The 13506-nt window shown below is 46.1% G+C and overlaps 1 protein-coding gene across 1 annotated transcript in view; it reads left to right on the forward strand.

The window, feature by feature from the left end:
* The window catches only part of APPBP2 (amyloid beta precursor protein binding protein 2), a gene marked incomplete at its 5' end in the record, with an annotated part of 34931 nt that extends 22452 nt beyond the window's left edge, over positions 1 to 12479 (forward strand). The window contains 5 exons of the mRNA XM_015827538.2: positions 3234 to 3358; positions 5046 to 5131; positions 8874 to 9064; positions 10650 to 10815; positions 12020 to 12479. Of these exons, the coding sequence (XP_015683024.2) occupies positions 3234 to 3358; positions 5046 to 5131; positions 8874 to 9064; positions 10650 to 10815; positions 12020 to 12273 (822 nt within the window). The remainder of the gene's footprint in view (positions 1 to 3233; positions 3359 to 5045; positions 5132 to 8873; positions 9065 to 10649; positions 10816 to 12019) is intronic.
* Between the last annotated feature and the right edge of the window lie 1027 nt (positions 12480 to 13506).

Below are 13506 nucleotides of genomic sequence, written 5' to 3' on the forward strand. Positions count from 1 at the left end.
CAGATGGTGATCACATGACCCCAGGACAGTGCAACTGTCATAAATACATGCCAGTTGCTAAGTCTCCGAATTTTGATCACCTGGCCATGGGGATGCTACAAGGGTCATAAGTTCAAAAAGCAAATCATAAACCACTTTTTTCGGTGCTGTTGTAATTTTGAACGGTCGCTAAACAAATGGTTGTAAGTCGAGGACTACGTGTGCTTTATGCAATCCTCTGCTCTTTCCAGCAGAGCCAAAAGATCAGCCTTCAATTAATTTGCCGTTAGACACCGCTTGTTCATCTTAGCCTTAGAAGAGCATGCCCTTTGCTATGATTTTTATATGCCTGCCCTTTATATAAAGGAGGTGAGTTTGGGTTTTTTGTTTCCTTTCTGTCTCTTTTGAGTGTTACATAGATACTGTTTATCTCTATGGGCCTGTTGATGGCCACTCAGACAAATCGCAGACGAACAACATCTACGTACTCTTCAAAAGAGACAGTGAAAAAGCCAAAAAGGAAACGAAAGACCAAAACATCTCCTTGCCGGCAAGCAGCACCCAGATAGGCTAGAGCAGTGGTTCTCAACCTGTGGGTCGGGACCCCATTTGGGGTCGATCGACCATTTCATGGGGGTCGCCAAGCAAGGCTGTCCGCCATTTTTTTTGTCCGCCATTTTGTTTCCCCTTTTCCGGCGGGTGCCTACCTCCCTTGGGCTGGGCCAGCTGGTGGTCGGCCTGCTCCGTCTCTGCCGCTTGCCAGCTACACCTCGGCCAGCGCAGGGGGCGGAACCACGCATGCGCGGCGCTCCCGGGCAGGGAAAGTCCTTGACTTACGACCGGTTGGATAGTCCTCGACTTATGACCGGTTTAGTCCTCGACTTACGACCGGTTTAGTCCTCGACCTACGACCGGTTTAGTCCTCGACTTACGACCGGTTGGGGTCGCGGCATTAAAAAGGTTGAGAACCACTGGGCTAGAGATTACTGTTAGCACCAAGGTTAACACTAGACCAGGGCTTTTCAACCTTTTCACCCATTGTACCACTTTTAGGATATGGCAACATCCAAGTACCACCAGTCACCTAGCAAGGTGTCAAAAACTTGACCCCAAAAAAAGGGAAAAAAGTGATAAAGTACAGGTAGTCCTCAATTTACAACAGTTCGCTTAGTGACTGTTCGAAGTTACGATGGCACTGAAAAAGGTGCCCCCCAAGCCACAGCCGAGCAAGACACCTGCCTGCCCACCCAGCCGCACTCTTCCTCCTGTCCAAGGTTTTCATTGTTGTGAGCATTTCTGTTGAGGATTGGCAGCGGGGATGGGGTGGGGGGTGTTTGGTTTTTATCCCCCCCATCTGCTGGGTGGTTGCAGCAGGTTTCGGTCACTTCACATGACCCTAGGACATCATATATATGAATCAGTTGCCAAGCATCTGAATGTAAATCACAAGACCCTGGAGATGCTGCAACATTCCAGCTGATCGGCGCTTCTTCTGGGCTCAGCAGAAGCACCAGGATCAGCGCAGAGCTCCAGCTAGATCCTGGCGCTTCCACGGAGCCCTGACAGCCCCGAAGCGCCGATCAGCTGGAAAGTGGCACTGATCCTGGTGCTTCCACTGAGCCCTGACCGCCCTGCAGCTCCAGCCGTCTCTCGCTCAGGCTTGTGCGGTGCTGCCACCGGTTCAGCTCATTCCCCTCCCCCGCTACCACTTTTCTAGGATGGTCGCATACCACCTGCCAGGTGCCAATGTACCACAGGTGGTACCCGTACCACTGGTTGAAAAGCCCTGCACTAGACCAGCAATCAAGAAGTTAACAATACACCAATCAAGGAACTACTAGTGCAGGCAAACAAACAGCAGTAAACAATCCCAGGCCAGAGCCACCCAAAACAGTCCCACCACATTGACAGGGCAAGCAGTGTATATAAAATGAGAGCAACCCCTACTACCCCCGTATCCCTGAAAGTAAAGCCTACCCCGAAAATAAACGCTAGCTTGATTTTTTGGGGGGTGGGCTTAATATAAGCCCTGCCCCCAAAATAAGCCCTAATTTTAGGGTGAGGCACATACCTAAAAATCAAGCTGGGGTGGGAGAGTGGATCTGCCCCACGCACCCCACACCCACTTACCTGGCAGCCAGGCCTCTCCTCACCGGCCCACTTCTTCTGAGGCGACTTCTGCAGCCAGGCCTGCATTTCTGGAAAGGCCACTGCAGCCGAGAACTAAGCTATAGATTGAATCCGTAGCTCGGTACTCCTCTGCATAGGCCTTCCGGAAAGGCCTGACTGTGAAATGCAGGCCAGAATGCAGCTGCAGAACTTTGGCCCCAGAAGAAGTGGACTGGCTGGGCAGGTCTGTTGGTGCAGGAGGTGAGTAAAAAAAGACACCCCCCGAAAATAAGACCTGGTGCCTCTTTTGGGGGCAAAAAAATAAATAAAAATAAGATCCAGTATTATTTTCGGGGAAACACAGTAGCACTGATGATGTTACCTAATTGGGTCTGCAAGAAAATCACCAAACTCAGAGAGCACCAAGGACCTCACCTTTTAAAATAAATCATATAGTAGGTAGTATTAGTCTACCTAACCTTTCTGACCATCGGATGGAGAAGAAAAGAGTAAGGGGATTATAGCTTCACCTTTCCACTGTTACTTCTGATGGAACACTTTAGCCTAGCCCAGGGTTAGGCAACCTTGGCCCTTTTATGACTCGTGGACTTCAACTCCCAGAATTCCTGAGCCAGCCATGCTGAGGGGAAAGAGAGAGATTTCCATGCTGAGCCATGCTGGCTCAGGAATTCTGGGAGTTGAAGTCCACGAGTCGTGAAGGGGCCAAAGTTTCCCCCATGCTGGCTCAGGAATTCTGGGAGTTGAAGTCCACGAATCATGAAGGGGCCATAGTTCCCCCATGCTGGCTCAGGAATTCTGGGAGTTGAAGTCCAGGAGTCATAAAAGAGCCAAGGTTGCGTACCCCTGGTCTAGCCAATTGCATTGGAATGTTCCAAATAAGGCTGTCTTATCCCAAATTTGAAACAAGTTTCCTTTTTTTCAGTCTTATGTGCTTAAATAAGGCATGGCATTTAGGAAGTCACTACTATGTTAAAAACATGCTGTACAAGAAGGTAGCCAATCCTATGTTAATGGGCAGGAAAATCCTGTTTGCAGCTAATCTGATGTTAGATATGTAAAAAAAAAATATAGTTTTGACTGCAAATTGAGTTACTGGCTTGGATGTTTTGCACAAATCATTTCAGACAGCCTTGGACATCAGACAGTCGGTGTTTGGCGGCAAAAACATCCATGTAGCTACAGCCCATGAAGATCTGGCGTACTCTTCTTACGTTCACCAGTACAGTTCGGGAAAATTTGATAATGCACTGTGAGTACTGTATTCATTTAGGGCCCAAGCGATTTTGTTTCTTTATTTCTGAGTCTTATTTCAATGTTAGAAAAGGTATGTTTTGCTGAGAATAGTAAATTTCAGAATTCATAATTTCTCTTTATCCTACATCTTTTCCCTGTTTTACTTTCTAAATAAGGAGTTATAAAAATATTCGGCCGCCATTTGTTTTTTTTTAGATTTTGAGACAGGTAGTCCTCGACTTACAACTAGTCTTTTTAGCAACCATTCAAAGTTACAACAGCATAGAAAAAAGTGGCTTACAGCTGGCACTCACACTTACAAGCATCCCCACAGTCACATGATCAAAATATGGGCACTTGGCAACTGGCATGTACTTACGACAGCTGCAGCACTCCTGGGCCGTGTCATTGCCATTTGTGGCCATCCCAGCCAGCTTCCAACAAATGAAGCCAAAGGGAGAAGCCGGATTAACTTAACGACTGCACGATTCACATAACCCCTGCACTGATTTGCTTAACAACCATGGCAGACAGGTCGTAAAATCAGGCCTGACTCACTTAACAGTTGCCTTGTTGAGCAGTGGAAATTCTCGTCCCAATTGCGGTCCTAAATTGAGGGCTACCTGCAAAACAGAATCGAGCTGTCCACGTTTTAAAATAAAAGATCTAAACTTTTTTTTTTTGTACGCCACACTTCAATTAACAAGATTTGGCACCTCCTCTGGGGAGGGGGGTGCAGGGCTCTGCTCTCTTACCCTTTTTTCAACATCTACATCACATTTCCATGCCCCGGAGATGGCAACCATCCCACTTCAACCAGCCGCCTGAGGTGCCACGTGGCCGGATATATCCCGGCACGGCTGGTTCCCCCCCCCCCCTTGGTTCCGTCCCTCCTGGCCTTGCATGCTTTACTTTTCCCAGGCACGACCCACTGCATCACCTCCTCAGCTGTCGGCCAGCTGTCCAGCTCAGAGGCGGCTTCTCTGAACTGCTGGCAGTGGGCTGTGGAGCCCCAGAGTGCGCCGGTCGAGGCTGCTGACAGACACCGTCGGCCCCACATGCGCTCACTGGCTTCTGTGTGCGGGGGCCGATGGTGTCAGGCAGCAGCTGCCCCGGCCCCTGCTTCACCTTGCCCCGCAGCAATGGTACCCCCACCCTGCCTCGCCTCGACTCACCCCGCAGGACGAGGCTCCTGCCCACCGCCCCACCTGCCAGAGACCCCCTGGATCTCCCCCTGCCCGGCCCCCCACAGGCATCCCTCCCCATGAGCAACATCAAAGTGACCACACCCACGCAGTTTGCCATGACCACCCCAGTGGGCCACATCCCACCTGGCACCCGGCAACAAATAAGTGGGTTTTGGGTTGCAGTTTGGGCACTCGGTCTCTAAAAGGTTCGCCGTCCCTGGCATAGTGCAGTGTTTCTCAACCTTGGCTGCTTTAAGACGGGTGGACTTCAACTCCCAGAATTCTGGGAACTGAAGCCCACCCATCTTAAAGCTGCCGAGGTTGAGAAACACTGGCCTAGTGAGTGAAAGGAACGGGAGAGGAGAGGAAAGGCTGTGTTTTCCACCATCCGGACCTATTCCTTGTTTCAAGTGGGAAAGTTGTGGCTTTTCACCAAGTCACACCGATGGGGCTGGCAAAGTTCCAGGAGAAGGACCAGGAGCTCAAGTGTTCCTCTTGCTTGTCTTTGATCTTTAGATTCCATGCAGAACGTGCGATTGGCATCATCACCCACATTCTCCCAGAAGATCACCTGCTCCTCGCCTCTTCCAAACGAGTTAAAGGTATTACCTGCCAGCTGGGTTTAGCTGTCATGGGAAGGAAACAGAAATGGCTTTAGAGAGAATTCAGCGCTCTGAGGAAACAGTGATAATTGAGATAAGAAAGACGCCTTTGTGAGTTCCTTGACAATGAGAGCTAGTTTGATCTAGTGCACGGGTTTTCAAACTTGGCCCTTTTATGACTTGTGGACTTCAACTCCCAGAATTCTGGGAGTTCAAGTCCACAAGTCATAAAAGGGCCAAGTTTGAAGACCCCTGGTCTAGTGGTTAAGGCAATACGTATGAAACCGAGAGACCATGAATTCTAACCTCACCTTAGACATGAAAACTGGGAGGTAAGTGAGTTCTAGCCCCACCTTAGACATGAAAGTCAGCTGGGTGACCTTGGGCCAATCACCAGGAGACAGTGAGTTCTAGTCCCGCCGTAGACACAAAAGCCAACTGGGTGACTTTGGGCCAATCACCAAGAGACAGTGAGTTCTAACCCTGCCTTAGGCATGAAAGACAACTGGGTGACCTTGGGCCAATCACCAAGAGACAGTGAGTTCTAACCCTGCCTTAGGCATGAAAGCTGACTGGGTTACATTGGGCCAGTCACTCTCAGCCCAACCCACTTCACAGGCTTGTTGTGGGGAAATAGAAGGATGAAGGAGTGTGTATGTTTGCTACCTTGCGTTACTTATAAAGTAATAAAGGTGGGATACAAATAAATGTCTCTTGGGAAGACCAGAACTGGACCCAAGGAGTGCCTGCTAAAAGGGCTGATTGTTTGAAGGCCTGTTAACATAGTTGAGGGGTAGTTAAGGAAAACATGTGGAAAGAGAGAGCTGGCTTAAAGCATTAACTTGAAGTTACGGGACAGCGAGATGGCTTGTAGATAACTTCCAAATCCTGGCTGCCAGGAATAAGAAGCACCCAGCCTTGTACCACATTATTTTCTTATAAAGTATTTTTAATGTTTCCTGAGAAATCTGTCGGAATAGGTTGGCACCCTTAAAGCGGCATCCTTTTCCCCCAGAACCAGAATCGTATCTCCGTAAGGGCCCAGCTCTCCCCAGACTGAATTTCTCCAGATAATTTCAAAATTTCCTGTTACGATCGCTGGTTAGATAATAAGCCATAGAAAGGATTTTCTTCAGACCTTCTAAAGAAAATGTATTATGTATCTGATAGCCCCCCCCCCCCCCCCGAGTCGCCTTATAGGAGACGTGGGCAGCATAGAAATTGAGTAAATAATACATAGCTAAGATCATCAGCCATCAAAAGAACAACCAGTGCAACTCTCCTATCAGTGCTTTCTTATATTATACATTACAGGTAGTCCTCAACTTAAAACCATTCGTTTAGTGGCGGTTTGAAGCTACAGCGGCACTGAAAAAGGGACTTACCACTGGGTTTTTTGCACTTAGGACCGTTGCAGCATCCCCAGGGTCACGTGATCAAAATTCAGACACTTGTCGACTGACTCGTACATACGACGGTCACAGTGTCCTGGGGTCACGCGATCCCCTTTTGCGACCTCCTGACCAGCATAGTCAATGGGATTGACTTTACAGCCATGTGTTACTAACTTAACAACTGTAGCGATTCCCTTAGCAACTGTGACAAGAAAGGCCGTGAAAATGAGGCAAAACTCATTTAACAACTGCCTCACTTAGCAACAGAAATATTGGGCTCCCTTGTGGTCCTAAGACCTTGTAATAATGCAGTTATCTGCGCAAAATATTCAGAGGGGAATCATCTCCGAAGTCTTTCTAACTGCCTGCCAGAAAGCAATCAGGGGGTTTGCCCGTCATTTTGAAATCATTTACAGGTAGTCCTCAACGTAATGACCACAACGGAGCCCAAAATTTATGTTGCTAAGCGAGACAGTTGTGAGGTGAGTTTTGTCCCATTTTACAACCTTTCTTGCCACGGTTGTTAAGTGAATCTGGCTTCCCCATTGACTTTGCTCATCAGAAGGTCGCAAAAGGTAATCACATGAACACCCCCCCCCCAGGACACTGGAAGCATCATGAATACGAGTCAATTGCCAAGTGTGACCAATTTGATCACGTGACCGTGGGGATGCTGCAACGGTGAAGAACAGCCATTTTTCAGTGCCGTTGTAACTTTGAACGGTCACCAAACGAATTGTGGTAAGTCGAGGACTACCTGTACTTGGGTTCCATCCATTTATTACGGTTGCACCTCTTCCACACTTAGCCTGGCAAAGAGGTTCCTTGAATCAGATGTGTCAGAGCGTGCACCATCTTATTGTGCGAGATAACCCAGGAAGTAAACACAGCAAACAGTGGTCTATATTAAATGGTGGTTCATCTTACACTATCTACCATATCATACACCAGGAACAATATACATGCACCTGCTAATACAGCAGGATCCAACACACCATGGTTACAGCAGGAAACGGAGGAGAGGAGAACACGTTAGCAGAGCCTTCTCTTTTTACCAGGGGTCCACAACCTATGGTCCGAGGCCCACTGCCGGACCGTGGCCACCAGGCTGCGGGACAGGCTGGCCAGTGCACACATGCATGTGGGCATGTGCGCAGCGCTAGCAGAGGAGGTGGCTAGCGCCTGCATTCCTGTGCAAACACGTCCATTCGGGTGCGCGGGTTGCATGCCCCATTTGCGCTAGCAGAGGAGGCAGCTAGCACCTCTGCGCCTGCGCAAATGGGGACCCTAGCACAATGTGGGTTGCGCGGCCTGTTTGCGCATGTGTGCAGCACTAGCAGAGGAAGCTAGTTCCTGTGCGCCTGTGCAAACGGGGCTACTAGCGCTTTGTGGGTGCACGCAGCCCATTTGCGCTTAGGCAAATTTCACAGCTGCTCCCTTTCCCTCCAGGCCGCCAGCATGAAAAGGTTGGTGACCTCTGCTTTATACAAAGGCTCTTAAAGAGACACAGACCCTGCTGAGTCATTCCCATTATTCTTACATTACATAAGCTGGTTAATTCTCACCGGCTCAAGGTGGACTCAATCTTCCTTCCTTCAGAGGTCGGTAAAATGAGGACTCAGATTGTTGGGGGGGGGCATAGGCTTACTCTGCAAACCGCTTAGAGACAGCTGTAAAGCCCTGTGAAGCGGAATATAGGTGCTATTGCTATTGCTAAGGAAGTTGACTGTCCACCCAGGCATGAAATTAAGACACACGTGCAAATTATGCAGGAGTGGACTCTGCTCAGGGATGAAGCAGGAAAAAACAATTTGGCTAAATAAAGGTACTTAAAAGGAAAAGGAAAATAAAATATAGGAATAGTGATTCTCTCTCTCTCTTTTAATATTCCCCAAAATATTTCATTCTCTCTCTCTCTCTCTCTCTGTTTGTCTCTCTAGCTCTCTTTCTATCTCTCTATCTCTGTCTCCCTCTGTCTGTCTGTCTGTCTGTCTGTCTGTCTGTCTGTCTCTCTCTCTCTCTCTCTCTCTCTCTCTCTCTCGGTGCGTCTCTCTCTCTCACCATGTCTGTCTCTCTTTCTCTCCCTCCCCTCCCCCTCTATCTCTCTTTATCATCTATCTATCTACCTACCTATCTACCTACCTATCTTCTACCATCTCCAGGATCTGTCTGTCTGTTTCTCTGCCTATCTATCTGCCTGCCTGCCTATCTCCTAGATCTGTCTGCCTTTCTCTGTCTCTGTCTCTGTCTCTGTCTCTCTCTCTCTCTCTCTCTCTCTCTCTCTTTCTCTTTCTGTAACCATGTGATATGTTTAAGATTTGTGCCCCTTTTCTGTTCCCCCTTTAAAGCGCTTATCCTGGAGGAGATTGCAATCGACTGCCACAATAAGGAAACCGAGCAACGGCTACTCCAGGAAGCTCACGACCTGCACCTCTCCTCTCTCCAGCTGGCCAAGAAAGCGTTCGGGGAATTCAACGTTCAGACAGCGAAACACTACGGCAACCTTGGCCGACTTTATCAGTCAATGAGGAAATTTAAGGTAAATCCAGCCTTATCGCAGCGGTGGGCGGGAATTTTGCTAACGGGCCTTTTGTCGTAAGAAACAGGTAGTCCAGACCGCTTTCAGTCAAAAACATCACAAATTGCAGTGATCCGGGATGCTGCAAACAGCCATCATTGTGTGGGCCAGTTGCAAAGTGCCCACGATGCAGTAATGTGTTTGCAAGGGGGGGGGCAGTGTGTTAACTTGAAAACTGGGTTCGAAAGCTTTGGCGGGTCCGTCATAACTTCAAATGGTTGCTAAGTGGTCGTAGGTTAAGGACTACCTGTATTTTCTTCGTAATGTATTACTTTGTAATAATATTTGCTAATTAATTTTGTCTTTTTTTTTTTGTATCACCAAAGCTACTAAACTTCATTGTTCACACAACTACAGGTTATAAATAAGATCATTGGTTTGATGTTCAGGTTTTCTGCATTCCTTGCCTGTTTGTTTGTTTTTTTAAATTAAGGAGCATGAAAATAACTTCTACTTCATTTTTATTCTTTCTTTTTTTAAAAAAAAATGCATATGATTTTTTTAATGGCTCCTAGATAAGAAGACCTGTTAAAATTATGTTAGGATAAGTCAGCTAAACAACCTGCTCAATTACAGGTAGTCCTGGACTTAGCAGCTACAATTGAGCCCAACATTTCTATTGCTCAGTGAGACAGTTGCTAAGTGAGTTTTGCCCCGTTTTACGACCTTTTTGCCACAGTTTTTAAATGAATGCCTGCAGTTGTTAAATTAGTCACATGGTTGTTAAGTGGATCCAGCTTCCGCATTGACTTTGCTTGCCAGAAGGTCGCAAAAGGGGATCAAATGACCCCGGGACACTTGCAACCGTCATAAATACAAGCATCTGAGTTTTGATCACATGACCACGAGGATGCTGCTATGGTCGTAAGTGTGAAAAATGATCACAAGTCACTTTTTTCAGTGCCGTTGTGACTTCGACCGCTCGCTAAACGAATGGTTGCAAGTTGAGGACTGCCTCTGTGTAGAACAGTGTTTCTCAACCTTGACAATTTTAAGGCATGTGGACTTCAACTCCCAGAATTCCACAGCCAGCAATGCTGGCTATGGAATTCTAGGAGTTGAAGTCCACATGCCTTAAAATTGTCAAGGTTGAGAAACACTGATGTAGAAGGAAGACAGGTGTATCGTTGAAATGGCATTATGGACCCAGCTGTTAAAAAAAGTCTTGATTGGAAGGAATAGTAGTGGCCATGGGAATTAAGTACACCTACTTCCTTCTCTCCACCTCAGTGCTTAATTTAGACCTTTTTCAGCCTCCCCAAGAATAGAATAAAGGTTCACAGACGTTCACAGCCAGAATGGATCAGGTTCAAATTCAGCCACTCCACCATATCTTCCAAATTGCCCCATTCCATCTCAAAATTCTTCGTTCGGCCGATTTCTCAGGTGCCCTCTTGTCTGAAAGGTTTTGAAGCTTGGCTTTTTGTTTTAAGATTTTTTAAAGAACATTAGCTTGTATTCTCAAGCAGGCAGAGACATGAGAAAAAAAAAATAGCCATTAACGACTCCTGCGTCAGTCAGTACCTGACCATTTTGGCTATTGCAGGAGGCGGAGGAAATGCACATCAAAGCAATTCAGATCAAGGAGCAGCTGCTTGGTCAAGAAGATTACGAAGTCGCTCTTTCGGTGGGACACCTCGCCTCGCTCTACAACTATGACATGAATCAGTACGAAAACGCTGAAAAGCTTTATTTGAGATCCATCGCAATTGGTGGGTCCTTTCTTTTAACTGTTCGGGGGAAGGGTGGAGATCGGGGGCCCTGGGAGTTCCTTGACCCTCATTTATAGAAAATTGATAGAGAGACAGACAGGTAGATACTGTATATAGATTGGATGGATGGATGGATGGATGGATGGATGGATGGATGGATGGATGGATGGATGGATGGATGGATGGATGGATGGCTAGGTAGAAGTCGATAGATAGTAGGTGGATGGATGGATGGATAGAAAGAAAGAAAAAAGAAAGAAAGGAAAGAAAGCAGGTGGGATGGATAGATAGATAAATAGTAGGTGGGTGGGTAAGTAGATAGATGGATGGATGGATGGATGGATGTCGATAGATAGGTGGATGGATGGATAGATAGGTGGGTAGGTAGGTAGGTAGGTAGATAGATAGATAGATAGATAGATAGATAGATAGATAGATAGATAGATAGATAGATAGATAGATAGATAGATAGATAGATAGATAGGTGGGATGGATATATAGATAGATAAATAGGTGGGTAGATAGATAGATAGATAGATAGATAGATAGATAGATAGATAGATAGATAGATAGATAGATAGATAGATAGATAGATAGATAGATAGATAGAAAGATAGATAGATAGATAGATAGATAGATAGATGATAGATAGATAGATAGATAGATAGATAGATAGATAGATAGATAGATAGATAGATAGATAGATAGATAGATAGATGATAGACAGACAGACAGACAGACAGATAGATAGAAAATGGATGGATGACTAGATAGACAGATTTTTATAGCCAGTTCAAGCAAGCCTGTAGGGAGATCTCCTGACCACTTAGATTCTCCTGGTCAGTGCATTTTAAAGCATTTAAAGTAGGATCCCTGATTTATAATTTAGACCTAAATTATTAACTGGTTAATCATTGGATGTAATTAAGGTAATTAATTAATATAAATTCCCTTTGAAGAAAGAAAGCAGGAAGAATCATGGAGGGCTCGGATTATTCTGTTTATAAGTCCAAACTTCCTTGGAAGAATCTGAAGGGGTCCGTTTCTAGAACCATTTATTCATACTCCCCAAAAACAATTTCTAGTTGTTGTTTTTTTAAAAAAAAAAATATTTCTGTATCTATAATTTTAAAATGCAGAAACTACACTTTAATACGGCAGCCTTTAATATGGTTCTTGGTTTTTTCCAATTTTGTTGTTTTAGGAAAAAAGCTGTTTGGGGAAGGTTACAGTGGACTAGAGTATGACTACAGGGGCCTCATTAAACTGTACAACTCCATTGGCAACTACGAGAAAGTATTTGAATACCACAATATCTTAGCCAACTGGAACAGATTGCGGGATCGGCAGTTTTCAGTCACAGATGCCCTGGAGGATGTCAGCACCAGCCCTCAGTCAACTGAGCAAGTGGTCCAGACTTTCCTGATGTCTCAGACCGTCGAAGGACCCGTTTGCTAAGGAACTTGGTCAATTTTACCAATTCTTGTTTCTCCCCTAAATTTACACGGGAAAAGTCATACTGTGAAATTCGAAACCATATGTATTTTTTTTTCTTTTTCCAACCCTCCTTTCCCGGAGCTGTTTTAAAAAAAACCAATAATAATAATAATAATTCGCATTGAAACACTGGTCCAGTCCATAAAAAAAAATCCCATTTTGGGGATGATGTCAACTTTTGATGGAGTGACCATAAGCCGGACGTGTGCTAAAATGCACGAGCATAAGCACAGCATATTATGTTCGGGTTCAAGGGGTGTGTCTGTGTGCGCGTGTGTGGTTCACAAACACGTACACACAAGCATGTGCGCGTGGGGAAAAAAAAAAGATCTCTAATAATCTTCTCTAATTTTTTTTTTGTTCCAAAAAGCCACTTTACAAGAAATTGCTGCAAAGACTAGAGAGAAATAAAACCATTTGACAGTTTTTAAAGAGTTGCATTCTTAATTGAGAAAAAAAAGGGGGCCAGTCATGTAAAACAAGGATTATTTCCTTTCTTCTTATTCAGTATTCGGGCCCTGCAGAATCTGGATGCAAAGGGGGGGGGGAATTGGATGAGGACTTGTGTGTAATCTCTTGTCAGAAACGTCTTTCCTCACACGGAAGTGGCGATCAGCTGTTGACCCACAGTGTTGGAACTAGATGGCTTAAGAAAGCCCTTGTCTGACCAGGCTTGCTCCTAAACCAGGGATAGACAACCTTGGCTCTTTTATGACTCGTGGACTTCAACTCCCAGAATTCCTGAGCCAGCCATTCTGAGGAGAAATGGAGACGTTTCCATGCTGGCTCAGGAATTCTGGGAGTTGAAGTCCACGAGTCATAAAAGAGCCAAGGTTCCCTCCCCCTGTCCTAGATCAGTAGTAGGCAACCTTGGCTCTTTTATGACTCGTGGACTTCAACTCCCAGAATTCCTGAGCCAGCCATTCTGAGGAGAAATGGAGACGTTTCCGTGCTGGCTCAGGAATTCTGGGAGTTGAAGTCCACGAGTCATAAAAGAGCCAAGGTTCCCTCCCCCTGGCCTAGATCAGTAGTAGGCAACCTTGGCTCTTTTATGACTCATGGACTTCAACTCCCAGAATTCCTGAGCCAGCCATTCTGAGGAGAAATGGAGACGTTTCCGTGCTGGCTCAGGAATTCTGGGAGTTGAAGTCCACGAGTCATAAAAGAGCCAAGGTGGCCTCCCCCTGTCCTAAA

Source organism: Protobothrops mucrosquamatus, unplaced genomic scaffold (assembly GCF_001527695.2).
Source record: "Protobothrops mucrosquamatus isolate PMUCROS unplaced genomic scaffold, P.Mucros_1.0 scaffold3776, whole genome shotgun sequence".
In the NCBI taxonomy this organism is placed as follows: Eukaryota; Metazoa; Chordata; class Lepidosauria; order Squamata; family Viperidae; genus Protobothrops; species Protobothrops mucrosquamatus.